The sequence below is a fragment of the Stigmatopora nigra genome, chromosome 8 (genome assembly GCF_051989575.1).
Source record: "Stigmatopora nigra isolate UIUO_SnigA chromosome 8, RoL_Snig_1.1, whole genome shotgun sequence".
NCBI lineage: Eukaryota > Metazoa > Chordata > Actinopteri > Syngnathiformes > Syngnathidae > Stigmatopora > Stigmatopora nigra.
The window spans coordinates 3,081,248-3,096,465 of NC_135515.1; the positions used below are offsets into that span (position 1 = coordinate 3,081,248).

General features: G+C 41.8%; 6 protein-coding genes across 8 annotated transcripts; 1 reads left to right on the forward strand and 5 right to left on the reverse strand.

Annotated features, from left to right (window-relative positions):
• Positions 1 to 202: 202 nt before the first annotated feature.
• Positions 203 to 2,891, reverse strand: ech1 (enoyl CoA hydratase 1, peroxisomal). 3 transcript variants are annotated; one of them, XM_077723183.1, is made up of 10 exons: positions 2,804 to 2,891; positions 2,016 to 2,184; positions 1,857 to 1,945; positions 1,566 to 1,690; positions 1,447 to 1,495; positions 1,298 to 1,362; positions 953 to 1,023; positions 754 to 825; positions 538 to 688; positions 203 to 475 (listed from the first exon to the last, which is right to left on the reverse strand). In XM_077723183.1, the coding sequence occupies exons 2-10, from the start codon at positions 2,141 to 2,143 to the stop codon at positions 371 to 373; spliced, it is 855 nt and encodes a 284-aa protein (XP_077579309.1). In that variant the 5' UTR covers positions 2,144 to 2,184; positions 2,804 to 2,891; the 3' UTR covers positions 203 to 370. The 3 variants fall into 3 exon arrangements, with proteins under 3 accessions (XP_077579309.1, XP_077579308.1, XP_077579307.1); XM_077723182.1 differs by having other exon boundaries at positions 205 to 475; positions 2,638 to 2,867; XM_077723181.1 differs by having other exon boundaries at positions 209 to 475; positions 2,621 to 2,866.
• Positions 2,637 to 5,156, forward strand: sbds (SBDS ribosome maturation factor). Its single transcript, XM_077723184.1, has 5 exons — positions 2,637 to 3,213; positions 3,334 to 3,463; positions 3,563 to 3,763; positions 4,225 to 4,389; positions 4,460 to 5,156. Exons 1-5 carry the CDS (start codon positions 3,083 to 3,085, stop codon positions 4,583 to 4,585), a joined length of 753 nt encoding a protein of 250 aa, XP_077579310.1. The 5' UTR covers positions 2,637 to 3,082; the 3' UTR covers positions 4,586 to 5,156.
• Positions 4,861 to 6,619, reverse strand: LOC144200849 (claudin-4-like). The gene is made up of 2 exons (XM_077723187.1): positions 6,163 to 6,619; positions 4,861 to 5,720 (listed from the first exon to the last, which is right to left on the reverse strand). The coding sequence occupies exons 1-2, from the start codon at positions 6,496 to 6,498 to the stop codon at positions 5,382 to 5,384; spliced, it is 675 nt and encodes a 224-aa protein (XP_077579313.1). The 5' UTR covers positions 6,499 to 6,619; the 3' UTR covers positions 4,861 to 5,381.
• A 653-nt stretch (positions 6,620 to 7,272) lies between these two features.
• Positions 7,273 to 14,408, reverse strand: LOC144200850 (claudin-6-like). The gene is made up of 2 exons (XM_077723188.1): positions 14,279 to 14,408; positions 7,273 to 7,918 (listed from the first exon to the last, which is right to left on the reverse strand). Exon 2 carries the CDS (start codon positions 7,909 to 7,911, stop codon positions 7,273 to 7,275), a length of 639 nt encoding a protein of 212 aa, XP_077579314.1. The 5' UTR covers positions 7,912 to 7,918; positions 14,279 to 14,408.
• Positions 10,195 to 11,337, reverse strand: LOC144200851 (claudin-like protein ZF-A89). The gene has a single exon (XM_077723189.1). The coding sequence runs from the start codon at positions 11,267 to 11,269 to the stop codon at positions 10,637 to 10,639; it is 633 nt and encodes a 210-aa protein (XP_077579315.1). The 5' UTR covers positions 11,270 to 11,337; the 3' UTR covers positions 10,195 to 10,636.
• On the reverse strand, positions 12,054 to 13,295 carry cldnf (claudin f). Its single transcript, XM_077723185.1, has one exon. The coding sequence runs from the start codon at positions 13,224 to 13,226 to the stop codon at positions 12,501 to 12,503; it is 726 nt and encodes a 241-aa protein (XP_077579311.1). The 5' UTR covers positions 13,227 to 13,295; the 3' UTR covers positions 12,054 to 12,500.
• Positions 14,409 to 15,218: the final 810 nt, after the last annotated feature.

A 15,218-nucleotide genomic window follows, 5' to 3' on the forward strand; every position in this document is an offset into this window, starting at 1 on the left:
AAAATATTTAAAAAGCTAATTCTGATTAAATGTGAATATGCCTGAAACAAATTCTAGAGTGAAATCCAGCAAAATATTAAACTTAAGCAAAATTTGAAAATACGTATAGCAAAAGGGGGAATAAATTTGCAATGTAGAAAATCAATGAGCACGACCCCAAACGTTCCAAAAAAGCAGCCTTCCATTTTTTTTCCAAGCATTTAATAGATTAAACATTCAAAATCATGTACAAATGTTATTTTCACAATTCACTACTTGTCAGAATTGCACTTTTCAGCGTCTTTGGCCACATAAATGGCACCAAAATGAGGACACCGACCAACTGCACATGATCGTGTTCTTTTGGACATTTGAAGCTCATGAGCTTGTTTCACAGTTTGGAGAATTTGATGCTCTTCACGTCCTTCTTCTCCATGGAAGCTTGTGCCGATTTCATCAAATCTTGGGTCTGCAGCATGCTCATGTTCCACGCCGCCTGCAGTGGACAAGACAGGACGCCATTCATTTCGATGTGGGACAATGGAAGGCCCTCCTTACCATGTAGTCAAGTCCCTCGGCGACGCTGTGGTCTCTGGAGTAGATCAGGTTGACTTTAGTGCCTTGCACAGCCACCGGGCTGCGGGCAGCGATCTCCTCGGCCACCTCCAGCGCCCCCGCCATCATGGCCTCCTTGTCGGAGAAAATTCGGCTGGACGCACAAAGGTAATTTGCTTTTGGACTTATTCGAGAAATAGAATGAAAAATGGCATTTACCTGACCAGTCCGCAGTTCAAGGCTTCATCGGCATACATTTTCCTGGCGGTGAGAGCCAACTCGTTTACGAGACTGTAGGGGAGTGAAAAGTAAAAAGGTTATTTAGAGGGATGGAAAGCAGGTTAAAAAAATGTGGTTTGTATTTGTATTAAAATGTATCATATGGATTCTGCCCCCAAAATAATTATTTTTTGCATACCTGCGGCTGCCAATGACCTTCGGAAGCCTCTGTAGCGTTCCAACATCCGCCGCCAGACCGACGTCTACTTCCTGCATTATGGTATATTTTTCAAATTTTAACTCATCCCATCAGTTACAGCTCAAGCTTTGAAAAAGATAAGTTTTTCCATCTCTGGATAAAAAAAATGTTCATCAGATAGTCGATGATTTTGGATTAAATGCAAAATGGGATTGGCCAGTGCTTTTATAAGCCTGGTGGGCTGGTGTTCATTTTCAGCAGAAAACCTTGCTGTATATCCTATTTTTTTTAATTGTGTCAAATATGAGTGAGGTGCTGTCATATTTCCATCTTCACTGAAGATACCTTGACTTGGAACCAAGCATCCTGAGAGCACAGGCGGATATCACAAGCGGTGATCAAGTCTACACCTGATGAAGACATTTTAGAAGGTAAAAAAATACCCCAACATGGAATCATTTCTCTCAAATTCCAACATAGTGACATGATCCTACCTCCTCCCACGCAGGCTCCGTGTACCGCAACGACAACTGGCTTTGGACACTAAATCAAAAGAATTCAACCAATAAGTCAAAAATAATACCAAGACAACATCCTATCCGGCAAGACTGACCTTCTCTATGACTGAAAATGTGTCCTGGTACTTTTGGATGAACTTCCTGAGGTTCCAAGAAATCCGGGCCGTGTCGTCGCCCTCAGGCTGCAGAATATCGCTGGCCATGTCCATCAGATCGATTCCTGCACAAATGCAACATTTTCAATGACATAGGTAAGTCGTCATGCCTTAATAAGTTAACATACAGAATAACAGTTAAATAATTACTATTACTTGAACATTATTTTTGAAGTACTACTACATTTTTGCAACAATAAATAAGACAAAACTTTAAATAGGTGATGCTACCTGCCGTGAAGACTTTCCCCGCGGCTGAGAAGACCACCACTCTGCATTCCTGGTCGTCTGAAATCTGGTTAAAACATTCCACCATCTCCCTGGTGGGGGCACAAACATGGTCACCAACTTGGACAGGTAAGATTGTCGGACGTGGGCATCATTGCTTGCCTCCAGAAGGCTTTGTTCATAGCGTTGCGCTTGTCAGGCCGGTGTAGTTCCACCTGTGTGATGGTTGGCGTTGGGTGGCTGATGGCCAAGGTGGTATAAGGGGCTGTGGGACCCCCGGATGATGACATGGCTCGGATGATTGTGTGGCCGCAGGGTCCAAACCCCCCGTCTGTTTAAAAAAATAATAATATGGGGGGCCAGGGTCAATTCTTAAATTGTCACATGATGTAGTTCCATGTTGTTCCACTAGACGGCAGTACTGGGAAAATGAAATGTAGTGAAAGCATTTAGCAAGAGGAAAAGTAGGTTGCTAATATAATTTTGGGATGTAGTTGGCTCAAGATTATGAAACCACATGTTTTAATTGTGGGATCTGACAAAATAGCAGTCAAGTTTGATTTAATTGCAATTCGATTTCTTCCCTTCTAAAATCGTGCAGCACTAGCTATGAACTTTGGCACACATCTATTGACAGATCATTGGAGAACAACATTTGTTAGTTGTCACTTTTGGTGGTTAAGTCCAGAAGGGGTTATTTGGAATGTTTTAAGGATGACTCTGTAGAATGTGACGTTTAATAACGCAATATAGCATCAGTGACTTACATGTTTTGAGAACAGACCTGGCAAAGAATGACAACATCGCCCTTGAGACGGTGCAGGCAGGAAAGGCGAAGGGAAAAAAACTAGGACTTCATCAAACACGTTTCGAGAAGTACAACGTGTTGCAGATTCGATGTAAAGTGTAAAAGAAAAGAGCTGCGAGAAGTTTTACAACAGGCGCCTCACCTAAATTCCTATTTAACCCAAGCGCGCAGAACAGTGGCTTCAATTCTTTTTCTCTGTACTTTTTGCGAGCATTGCACTGGTGCTTAAGCTCTTTAGCGCCCTCTAGCGACGTTTGTTATAACTTGTTTTTATGCTCGCTCGGCGGAACCTTCTGCTTATCATCGGTGTTTCGTGGCAGATTGCTGTCGTTGCAACACACGGAAAGGACGTCAACACGCGCAGTTGTTTTGATAACAATTTTAATTTTCATGCAAATTATTTACTAGTTAGACGTTCAACATGGCCAACATATTCACACCAACCAACCAAATACGCCTCACGAACGTAGCAGTGGTCCGGATGAAGAAAGGAGGCAAGCGATTCGAAATTGCTTGCTACAAAAACAAAGTTATCTGCTGGCGTTCCGGGGCGTAAGTTGATCCTAAATTTTCCCTAGTTTCTCAAAATATGATTCAATATCAGCCTTGTATTAAGACCAAACGAGGCAAAGCCATGTGTTAATGGTAAAGGTCACGTGTTTTTGTTGACAGAGAGAAAGATCTGGATGAGGTTTTGCAGACAAACTCAGTTTTCACCAACGTCTCTAAAGGACAAGTGGCTAAAAGGGACGATTTGGTCAAAGCTTTCGGGACAGACAACCTGACTGAGATCTGCAAAATGGTTCAGTAGCAATCCTATTGAAGCTTACAGTTACAAGTTGCCCCTTTGTTTTTGAATGGGGTTTCCTTGACCTTTTTTGTATCATGTCACTTTTTGCAGATTCTGGCCAAAGGAGATCTTCAGGTGTCCGATAAGGAGCGGAGTTGTCAGCTCGAATCCATGTTCAGGGACATCGCCACCATCGTTGCGGACAAGTGCGTCAACCCCGACACCAAGAGGCCGTACACCGTCAGCTTGATTGAACGTGGCATGAAGGAAATCCATTTTTCTGTTAATACAAACAAGAGCACCAAGCAGCAGGTGAGAACAATATATGATACATATAGAAAAGTGCATCCGTTAACAGTACATATGAAAGACAAACTTAAAAAAGGACTCAAGTATTAACATACTCATCACTCATCATTAAAGTAAAAAGTATAAAGTACAAAGTCAAGTCAAAAGGAATGTATTAAGAAATATATAAATGTCATTGAAAAAAAGATAAAGGGGCTGTAAAACACGAAAAACAAATAAGAGTGGACATAGCTACTGCCACTGGCTTCTGTGTGATGGAGCCATCTTGGAAAAATAACAAAATTTGGACAACGTCGGCGGGCCGGATTAAACAGCCTAGTGGGCCGAAAGTGGCCCGCGGGCCGCAGTTTGGGTTAGTTTGGTGGCTTCTTTTGATGACGTTAGGTCGTGTAAAAATGTTGGAATAGTTTTAGGGATTTATAGGATTTTTGCTGATGACATTTTCTCATTTTTCTGCTTCGAAGGCTCTGGAGGTGATCAAGCAGCTGAAGGAAACCATGCAGATCCAGCGAGCTCACATGAGACTTCGGCTCCTCCTCCCGGGAAAAGAGGCCAAACGGCTGAAAGAGAAGGTCAAGTCTCTCCTGCAGGTCATCGAAAGCGAAGACTTTGAGGACAACCTGGAAATCGTGAGTTAGGACTGACAGCCTTTTTGAAAGAATCCATCTAATTAAAACAAAAAATCCCAAATCTTTGTAGGTCTGTCTGGTGGATCCCGGTTGCTTCAGGGAACTCGGCGAGCTGATTCGCTGCGAAACAAAAGGTCGAGGCTCGGTGGAGGTCATCAGTTTGAAGGACGTAGAGGAAGGTGAAGAGAAATTCTAAAAAAAAAAATCTTTTTGTCACTATAATTCACTCTTTAAAAGTGCTCTTGTGTTTACTCGCTACGCTATTTTACGACAGATTCTTGTCAATGGTTGTTTAACTCATTTTCCGCCCTTGATGATTGACATTTAATTCATTTAAAGCGGAAGGACTGCCTCTGAATGCTCATTTTTTCAGCCTCATTGACGACCAATCTATTTCGACTGGGACAGGCAGAATGGATTGGTCGTCTTGTGAGGTCAGAGTAGTTAGGAAGTTGATCTTTAAAACAAAAATGGCTCAGGATCATCTTTATTAATAGCCGCTCAAGTACCACAGAAAGAAAAATGACACTATTAATAACTAAGATGTACATTGATGACATTTAAAAAAAATGTACAAACAAACTGTTATGAGTGAACAAACTATAGGCCAAGAATTGTAATTGCACATGTAAATTTTAAGGAATAAAGTTGTACAAAATGAAAACATTTTATGAGTAAAGTTACAAATATTAAGAACCATTGTGTAATGTTAAAGTTGGCTATGAAAATGTGAACTGGAAATTCTATTAAAAATGAATTTGAAGACATTATTTAGCATTTTTTAAGAGGAAAAGATAGTGGTTGAAGAAAAGACAATATTGGATAAAGAGAAGAAAAATACCCCATTTGCATCAATAATTGGAAAAATACAGTAAATAATAAAACAATCAAAATTTCAAGTTTTTCCATGTCCACACAATCAATACATTTCATGCTATTTACCTCATTGTCTGCCATTTAAAGGGACAGACATTCAATTCATTTCACGTACGTCAGAGGGGTGCCGTAGCACGTTGGTACTGGCTATGCGTGAAGGCAGCCCGGTTGATCCTGTTTAATGGGTGAGTGGTCCCGTCCTCCGGGTAGGGGGCTGTCGGAACCTCCGTTGCCCCGGTTGGTGCCTCGGCGGTAGGACATAGCGTGGTTAGCACAGTCCCTCCAACCATCATTAGCCCAAAGGCGACCCATCCCAAGTAAAGTGCTGGTCCCCAGTCTCTTCTTAGGTGTGCTGCTCCCTCTAGTGGTTGGCTGCTGTGGTGGCAAGTCCAGGCGGTTGGGATTAGAATCAGGACCCCGGATAAAAGGTACGAGGCCCCAGAGAACACCTTGACCTGAGTGGTCCAGAAATTGGGAGGATAGTTTGGCTTTAGAGTTCTTGAAAAATACAGTTTTACGTTCATAGCATTTTGTTCATATTTCGTCAAAATCAGAAACTGGTAGAGGTTCAATGAGTTATGTTGGAAGATTGTTAGTGTATGGTTTTTGGAGCTTGACTCAATTGATTATTTTCAGTTCTGTTTATGCCCACTAGGTGTGGCGCAGCCTATCCCAGCCTACTGGTCAGTAGGCAAGGTTTGAAGTGTCCGAGATCAACGTATCACAAACGTTTACTTGCGTTAGTTGTTGTTGGCAAGAGAACTTGATGAGCCAGTTATGCATGTTGACCAAAAACATATTATAAAAATACTACGTATCCTGTGTTAGGGGATGTGGACGCAACACAGTACTTTCATCATAGGGTATTTGTAATCAGGCAATTTTAGTTTGACCCACCTGACCCCGTTTGGGGAACCACATAGCTCCAGCTGCCCCCACCAACGTCGCAAAGGCCCCGGCACCAACCGCCGCCATGATCAATGCCCGCCACGTCCTGAAGCTCCCAGAAAGTGACAATAACGACTCATAGAATGAGCATTGTAGCCGACCGTCTCGTAACAAGTCCCAGTGATCCCATTCCAGCCAAGCCCCGTCCCAATAGACCGGCAAACTGGCTGTGGAGTTGTCCACCGTGCCGGTCACCGTCCATAAAGCCAGGCAGCGGGTCAAAATGGCGCAAAGCCACCCGGAAAGGGCCAAGCCGAGCCCGGCCAGCTCCAGGTGCCAGCGCATGTCGCCCCGGGTTTGCGGCCGCGACAAACCGGTTAGAAAGCAGAGAAAGACTCCACCCGACAGGAATTTGCTGTTTGTTCTGACATTCTATCAAAACAATCTGACCTTGGCAGCTCGAGGCAGGCGGGACAAAAGATTCTCTGTTGGCTTTTTGACTCTCTGCGAAAAAGCTCATTTAAAGGAGAAGTTTTGTTTTTTGTGTACAATGACAAAGTTTGTTTAGAATCATAAAGAAGAGCTTTTATTAACTGGTTTGCAATGTAGTGGTTTGTTAATGGGTCTTTTAATGGTGGATTTGTTTGGACACATTTATGATCATCTGTGGACTGGGCAGGGGGTCCCACTAGTGGTAGTTAAGATTTTTGTCCGCTAGAGGGAGCATTTATGTGATAGACCTGGCATGCCTTTGTTTTGTTACAATTTAGGATTTTTTGGCATCACTTAGCCGATACTGATGCTTGTTGACGTAAAAATCCATGGGACAGTCCACCCTGCTTGAATTCAATAAAATATGGGAAGAGCATGTGTCAAAGCTGTGGCCCGGGGGCCAAATCTGGTCCGCCGCATCATTTTATGTTGCCCGGGACAAATATATATTTGAAAAAATCTCAATATTAAATCTAAAATGCACTCAAAGAACACAGAAAATGAGTCGACAGTCTTTTTTTATTGTGTAAATTACAATTTATCTTGAAAAACAACATTGTACACATTTTCTCCATCACCCCTGACCTTTTTCTTCCCCAAATATCATTTTACAACTAGCTCACCTTTCTAAACATAGTTTTTGATAGCATAACTACTGTCGCCACGTGTCCCCGCCGGCACATACCCATCCAAAGGTACGGCACCCCCGGACTTTGGCGGCACATCAACGCACAGCAAACCACCCCCACCGAGTAACAACGCTGCCGCCACAAAGCCGATATAAATGGCCGCCCCCAGCTCCCTTTTCAGTACATCTGGCACACGCGGGTTATAAAAGTCTCTGATCACATCGCTGGCCGTCCAAGACACAGCTACCATGTCCACAAAGCCGGCCAATCCAAAGATGAGTCCCGAAACCAGGACCACCCGGGCCTTGATGCGAGGGTGGTTCAGGCATCTGGTGCACCGCGCCCCCGTGAGGAACACCAGGAAGCCTAAGCACCCCAGAAGGACTCCGACACAGACTAACCCGCGAGCTGCTTGCAGTGGGGCGGACAAGTCCAGTAAGGCGTCGTAGAGTTTGCATTGCATCTGTCCCGTGTACTCGCTAACGCATGTCATCCACAGGCCTTCCCAGAACACCTGCATGACCACCAGGCGAGTTCCGATGAAGGCTGTCACTTTCCACATGGGCAGGGCGCAGATCAGCACGGTTCCTGCCACACCCAACATGGCGAGGATGATGCCCAGCTCCTGCAAAGCCATGTTGGACCTAAAACCAGCAAAGTAAGTCATTGTTTGGGTCTTAATAAAAGGACTTGATTATCATTATGTATGACTTTTTGCACTGTCTTGAGGATTTAAAGTGATTTTGGAGGAATTCTGCAATGATAAAATGATTAAATCAATGAGAAAAGGCTTCTAAATAAACATTGTTGCTTCATTTAATCGTTTAATCAGAGTAATGTTCAATTGTTTGTTGTCAAAATGTTGTGTGTCTACTAGTATAGTACTATAGTATTTACAGTTGGATTGATTTGGGAGGATACACTGCCATCCAGTGGCTACAGTGAATATGACATTCCTCGTCAACCACAGCTTGGGATGTCACCTGCGGGCGTCGTTAATGAGTTTGCTGCACTCCGCTACCAAAAAACAATGCAAACAAAAGTGTAATATAACTTATTTCGAAGTTTAACGAGTTGGTTAATTGTTTGATAAAATCAGTGTGCGTTTATCCCGACGCGATGCGCAAAGATCACTTACGTTGGATTCCGGTAAGCAAACATTTCACAGAGATGCCTCAATGTTAAATTGCCATCTATAAAGTTATTTTGCGATCTAGTGTGTTCTTCAAAAATGTATTAAAATCAATGGGAGTTCTTAAAGTGATGAATATAATTATAGGGGATGTACTATCGTTGTTGTGTAAAAATGATGGTATTTTGGTCACTCATGATGAACTGTGTAGGCAAGGAATACTATGGACAAAGCTGGTATACAAAGGTGCGTTTTTAGATTTTATTATGCTATTCTATGTCCTGTTTGAGGTTTCATAATGTTGAATATTATTGTAGTAGTGATAGTATCGTTATTGTGTAAATATCAAGCTAATTAATTATAAGCACAAGCCTACCACTATTCACATGTGGGTCATTAACATAACCTTAATGTAGTACTACTACTACTACTACTTACTGCAGGTACATTGTATGTGATAAATGACTGGCTAGTTAACGTAAGAGGCTTACATAACTCATTTTTTGTATAAACAAAATTATGATTTCAATGTGTCAGTGGGATTAGGTTCAAATAGTACAAAATTGTAAATATGTATTTAATAGACTATACTATAGTTATACTTATATCTATCTTGGAAAAAGAGGGAATAGACAGTTAAGGAAATTCTGCCATTTTTGCAAGAATACCAAAAAGTTCTTTTTTTTTTTTAGGATTTAAAGTTCAACTGATTGGGACAAACGATTGGGATAGACGATTAGGACAGACAACACTTCGAACAGGTCGCCGGCCAATTCAAAGGTATGTAACATGACACTCATTCCTTTAGTCACACAGTCAATGGCATCATCTTTGTTTTATTTGGTTGTTGTCCAAATTTGTAGCATTTAACAACACAGAAACTGTATCATTATGTATTAGAAAGGAAATAAATGAAATGAACTTTGAGTGAAACACACTTAAAGTATTTAAATTTGTGTATAATGGATTTGTTAGACCCTATTAAACTGTTCCTAATGTGTAAACTTAACAAAAAGACACTTTTTACATGCGTAACCATTTTGTGGCATCATCCACAAACCTAAAATCTTTTATGACACATTAGAAACATGACTACTGTTTGTCAGACCCTAGTTTAAAGATTTTTTGGGGGATTTTTTTCTCCAAAACTGAGAGTCAGTGTGTAGTTTTGCAAGATGTCGAATAACTGGTTTACCCGGAACCAAAGTCAATCAAGAAAAAAAGCTAAACTATTGTAACCTTTAACATGAATGAACAACACAACATCACTATCATTTAAGACGGTCCATTTTTTAATGTATTATCCCCAAATAAGCACATTTCATAAATACTGTCAGAGATTAACTCATCTAGACTGTTTTTTTAGTTTCTTACATTTTAAATTGTACTGCTTTGCCTGTAATTATGTTTTTGCAGATATTACTTTTGTATTTTATGTTTATTTAACTAATGTCTGTATAAAATCAGCATTGAAAAAATTCAAACCAACAAAATGTGACAAACGCTGAATATTTTTATTTATTTTTAACAAAACTGCATGTCATGCTGACTTTGTTACACATAACTTTTAATATTCGTAAGCGGAAGAAGAATATTGACATTTCAAAAATCTCAGCTTATACCGATTGCATAAATTTGGCGCGTAGGACTTGAACGTGGTCCGACCGGTATTTCGTCAAAAACAATACTCATTCCTTGCTTTTCTCGACCAACGCCCTAATAACCTACTTAGAAAAAAAAAGCACTGCTTTTGACTCTTACTCCCAAAGAAAAACAACTCAACTGATATACCGATGGAAGTAAATGCTTTATTAAATATCAGTAAAATCAAAAAAACATTTGGATCACAACATTTTATACACAAAAAGACAATAGGTGTCTATACACAAAGCTTATTAATTTTTTTTTGGGGTGGGATAGCGCGAAATTTCATCGCATTTTGCTTAAAAAGTAAGTTTTTCAAAGAAAAATTCAGCTTACTTCGTCCTGAAACCGGAAAAGTAAAAAAAAAAACATGGCCGCCAGAACCTGAACCAAGTTAGTCATTGGTATTTCTTTTCGGGTTAGTTTACAATACAAAACCACACATTTCTGACAGAATTCTGCACTCGTGTCCTTTTTTGGGGGGGGTTGGTTAACGGTCTGGTTTCCCCATAGAAAACCAATCAGTCCACCAAAAAAAAAAAAAAAAAATGTCCCAGTCTTTTTCCTCAACATATCCAGTTTCCCCTCACACGTAAGCCCGGCTAGTAGCCGTGGACCTAGCTCCCGAGTACTTAACCGGGTACTCTGGTCCGTCTTTAGGCGGGCATGAGCTGCAAAGTAGAGCCCCACCCAGAAGAAGCAAGGCGGCGGTCCCCCAACCGATGTAGAGCGCGGCGCCCAGCTCTCGCCTTTGCGGATTGGTCAGGATCGGGTTGTAGAAATCCCTCACGATGGTATTAGCCGACCAGCAGACGGGGATGAGGACCAAAACCCCAGCACAGATGAAGACCACGCCGGCAGCTACCGCTACTTTAGCTTTAGCTACTTTGTCGGTGACAAAGTTGGTGCATTTGCCTCCAGCGATGCCCAGGATGATCCCCACGGCGGCTACGATGATGGCGACGACTACCAGGGCCCGAGCAGCCTGGAGGTCTTGAGGTAGAGCCAATAGGGAGTCGTAGATCTTGCACTGCATCTGACCCGTACTTTGCGTAACGCAATTCATCCACAAGCCTTCCCAGATGACTTGAGCCGTCACGATGTTGGCGCCGATGAAGGCGGTTACCTTCCACATGGGAAGGGCGCATACGATGATTGTTCCCAAGAATCCGATGACGGCTAGGATGAAGCCCAGCATTTGGCGGCCTAGTGACACCATTTTGGATTAGTTGTAGTTTTCGAGTGGAGTGTGAACAGGGTAAGAGACGTCAAATGAGACGGTCGCCCCGTTGGGCTTTGTTTTAACTGGCAGAGGGGCGGAGTTTTAACTGAAACCGGTGTCAAACCCGATCGGCGGGATTCCTAGCCGAGCGCAGGTGGTGGTTTCGACGAGATGGACATCATTTCTTCCGTGACATCGTGAAACGAGCGAGAAGCTGGATTCCCATTGGTTGGTTGTTCAAAGGTTGTGTTTTTCAAACTGGAAGTTGGTTAGTAGTATTGGGGGTGGGGGTTTATTTGAGTGTGAAGTGGCTACTAGGGTTGTACTATTTTTGGGGTTCTCAGTACACATTGGTTTCATTTGACTTTTTGTACAGAGTCACTTCCTTAAGAAATACTACATTGCTTTTCAGATTCAACATTTTGACTCTTATTTTAAACAAGAAGCCTTAAAACTCCATAACTGCTTCAAATCTTAAAGTTTTTCGATTTGTGCTTTGCCTTTTCCACATTTCTTCATCCAAATTTGAATTTTAGCTGCTTTGGAAGACATTTCAAGGCTTTTTCAAGGACTGTTTGCTCCTAACTCATTGCTTGCCATTTACCAATAGAAACATCTAGTTCATCCCAACTAGGAGGGATTGCTGCCATGTGATTTAATACAATGGCATTGGCTTGATGTCCAATCTATTTAAGAAGGTCTTGGAAGGCCGGCAGTCTGTCCAATTGAATTCAATGGCAATCAAGGAGTTAACTGTTGTACAATTTGACACCACACTAGCATAGTTTTCTCATTTTTCAGTTTTTTATTCATACATCGTAACTTATTTACACAAATTCAACAATAAACCAATAAAAAATAAAAGTCCAACATTTAACTTCCGTGCAAACACGCATGTCGGCCGTCCAATCAACGGTCTTTTTCACTTCCAGTCGCTCTGATTCTTTCCCCCAATATATGCTTATCTGCCTATATTTTAGGAACAATACAAACAACGGCAAAATAATACAACCCATAAATGACCAATCTTATTTCCATACAGAGTGACCTCCTCAAGAAATACTACAATATAACACAAAAAAATGTCTTTCCTATCATTCCTTGTCATTTTTGCCTATTAGTTTGATTTACAGTAGAGTACTGAAAACTACTACTAAAATCCAATACCCTAAAAATAGCCGCTTTGGCTCCAGATACGACCATACGTACATACCGCTTCAGTCCTTTTTTAAATGTACTGCCTTGGCGAGTAACCAGACGGCGCCACGTACGGTTTAGGGGGGTAGTACGACGCACTGGCCGTGTACGCCTGGCTGGACGCTGGCGCGTAAACGGGGGCGTACGTGGACCCGTTGGGGTAAGGGTAGGTAGCATAAGGGTAGACGTTCTTCTGAGGTGGACAAGAAGTGGTTAGGATGATCCCTCCGACTATGAGAATGGCGGCGGACGCCCAGCCGATGTAAATGGACGCTCCAATCTCTCGCCGCTGCGTCTCCACGGTCAACGGGTTCTGGAAGTCGGTGATGGTGATGGTGGCCGACCAAGTGACGGGAATGAGAACCAGGACGGCGGCTAGGATGAGTAAGCATCCCCCCGCGATCACTACCTGGGCTTTAGGGCCGTCACGTTTCAGGCATCCCGTGCATTTGGCGCCGATGAAGGTGATGGCGAAGCCGATGAAGCCGAAGACTAGCGAGATGATGACAAGAGCTCGTGCCGCCTGGAGGTCAGGGGTCAACCGCATGACTGACTCGTTGAGGCGACATTGCATCTGGCCCGTGCTTTGCATGACGCAGTTCATCCAAAGGCCGTCCCAAATGATCTGGCCCGTCACGATGTTGGCGCCGATGAAGGAGGTGACTCGCCACATGGGGATGCCGGTGGTGACCGCTACGCCGACTAGGCCGATGAAGCTGATGATTTGACCCGCCGTCTCCTTGCCGATTCTCCCCATGGCTGAGAGGCTGTTTTCACTTTTTGCGAGACTTAGGGACTCCGGACGCTTCTCTTGGGACGGGGAGGCTCCGCCTACCTGACACTTGTCGGTTTGGTTTTTCTGGAAGGACCGGATTCTTTCCACGCCTCTTTTTTTAGTCGAGGGAGGCGTGGTGATGACAAGACTCGGCGTTTTTTACATGGTAGCGTCACCTCGTGATATTGCAAATACGGATGATGATATCATGTCAACAAAAGTTTAATGTCAGGCGAAACTGTTATGTTTTTTTTTCCCCCCTGTATTTTGTTAGTCATTGACTTGGATAGACGTCAGGACTAACTAAAGAAGAATAACTAAAGAAGACTAACGATAGAAGATAGTGCCATTGTTGCCACTAAGGTGTACAATCCATTTTGACAAAGTTCCTAATCTTTCAAGTTTTTTAAAAGTTGACCTCAATAGAGGAAATGACCATATTTGGTCACATAACAAACCTTTTTTTTTGACACGTAAGACCTTTATCAGGGAAGTGATTCATATTATTCTTAAAAGTATTTCCTTGATTATCAGGAATTCACTTCTTTGCTATTTTTTCTTGCTAAGTTCATAAAAATGTGAAAATCCATGGTAAAGAAAAAAAAGTAGTTAAAATTGGAGTGACCCAACTTTGCGATTTTGAAAATTATTATGTATGATCTAAATTAACTGGTTTACTGGATTATTGTATTTAGAAATACATATATATGCATTTCTATATATATAGTATTACATAAAAAGTTCTTTTGATTGAACTAACACATCTAATAAACAACAATTGAATCTTGAAACTAATACATTACTAAAATATTATTAATATAATAGCAAAAAAAAAATAAGCCACATTTATAAAAATAATACAACCAGAAAATTAGTCAAAATCAACAGAATAAAACCTCATTATTTGATTGGCTATTTTCAAATGATCAGTTTTCCCTGGCATTAGCGGCCCATCCAGAGCGACCATTCGATGGCTGAAAACGACCCTCCCGCCCAATCAAACCCAGATCCCCCCTAAAAAAAATCAATCTGACCTCTCTCCGCGTCTGAAAGTGGATGTCCGCGCCGTTCCTGTTCATCCACGCCAAAAAACGCCGGCGGTATACGAGCGAGTGGCCTCGGCGAGCGGCGTGTGGCCGACGAGAAGCCAATGAATGGAGCCAGTGTGCCCCCCATCTCCGTCCTGGTTCAAAAAAGTGAGCTTTCATCCTTCTCTGGGATCAGATTGAATTGCACCAAAGCAGGAGGAATGTTTAAAATGAAGTCTGTGATGAGAGACGCTTTGAAATTGGGACACACGACTCTTTTGCGTTTCATCTGTCGAGATGTGGAAGCCTACAAAAGTTCAAGGAAAGAATGTCTCCGTTTTTATTATGTAGTGACAATGTGTGCTAGTCAAGGGGTGACAAAAATAAAATATTACAAGGCTGATGTGTAGAGCGTTTGATTTCTTAACATTTTTTTCCAAAAAGTCAAATGTGCGTACCGTATTTTGCGGACTATAAGCTGTATTTTTGTTCCATAGTTTGGCTGGGCCTGTGACTAAAACTCAAGTGGAAATGATATGGGTTTTTTTGTATTTTTTTAGGTTGTAGTTATCTATAAAAGCATTATGTAAACATATTTATAGTTTTTTTCTTAGTTTCAAACAAAAAAAATGACTCCCCCCCCCCCCAAAATGTGACTTAAACTCCATTTTGATTATATTTTTTTTCATTTTAATCATGTAGTCTTTGGTTAGTGCGACTTATAGTCCATTATTATTATTATTTTACAAACAGTCACATTTTAATAATGCAAGCCCATACATTTTAATTTAAAACAACATATTTTTGGAACCTCCACCTTGTCTTTTTCTCCTCCTAGCGGCACATCCAAGCATTTTACTTTAACAAACATGAGCCAATAGTCTTATGATTCAAGCTTTATTTATATTTTGATCCTCTGCAGACACTCTTAATAATCCAAGAAGTG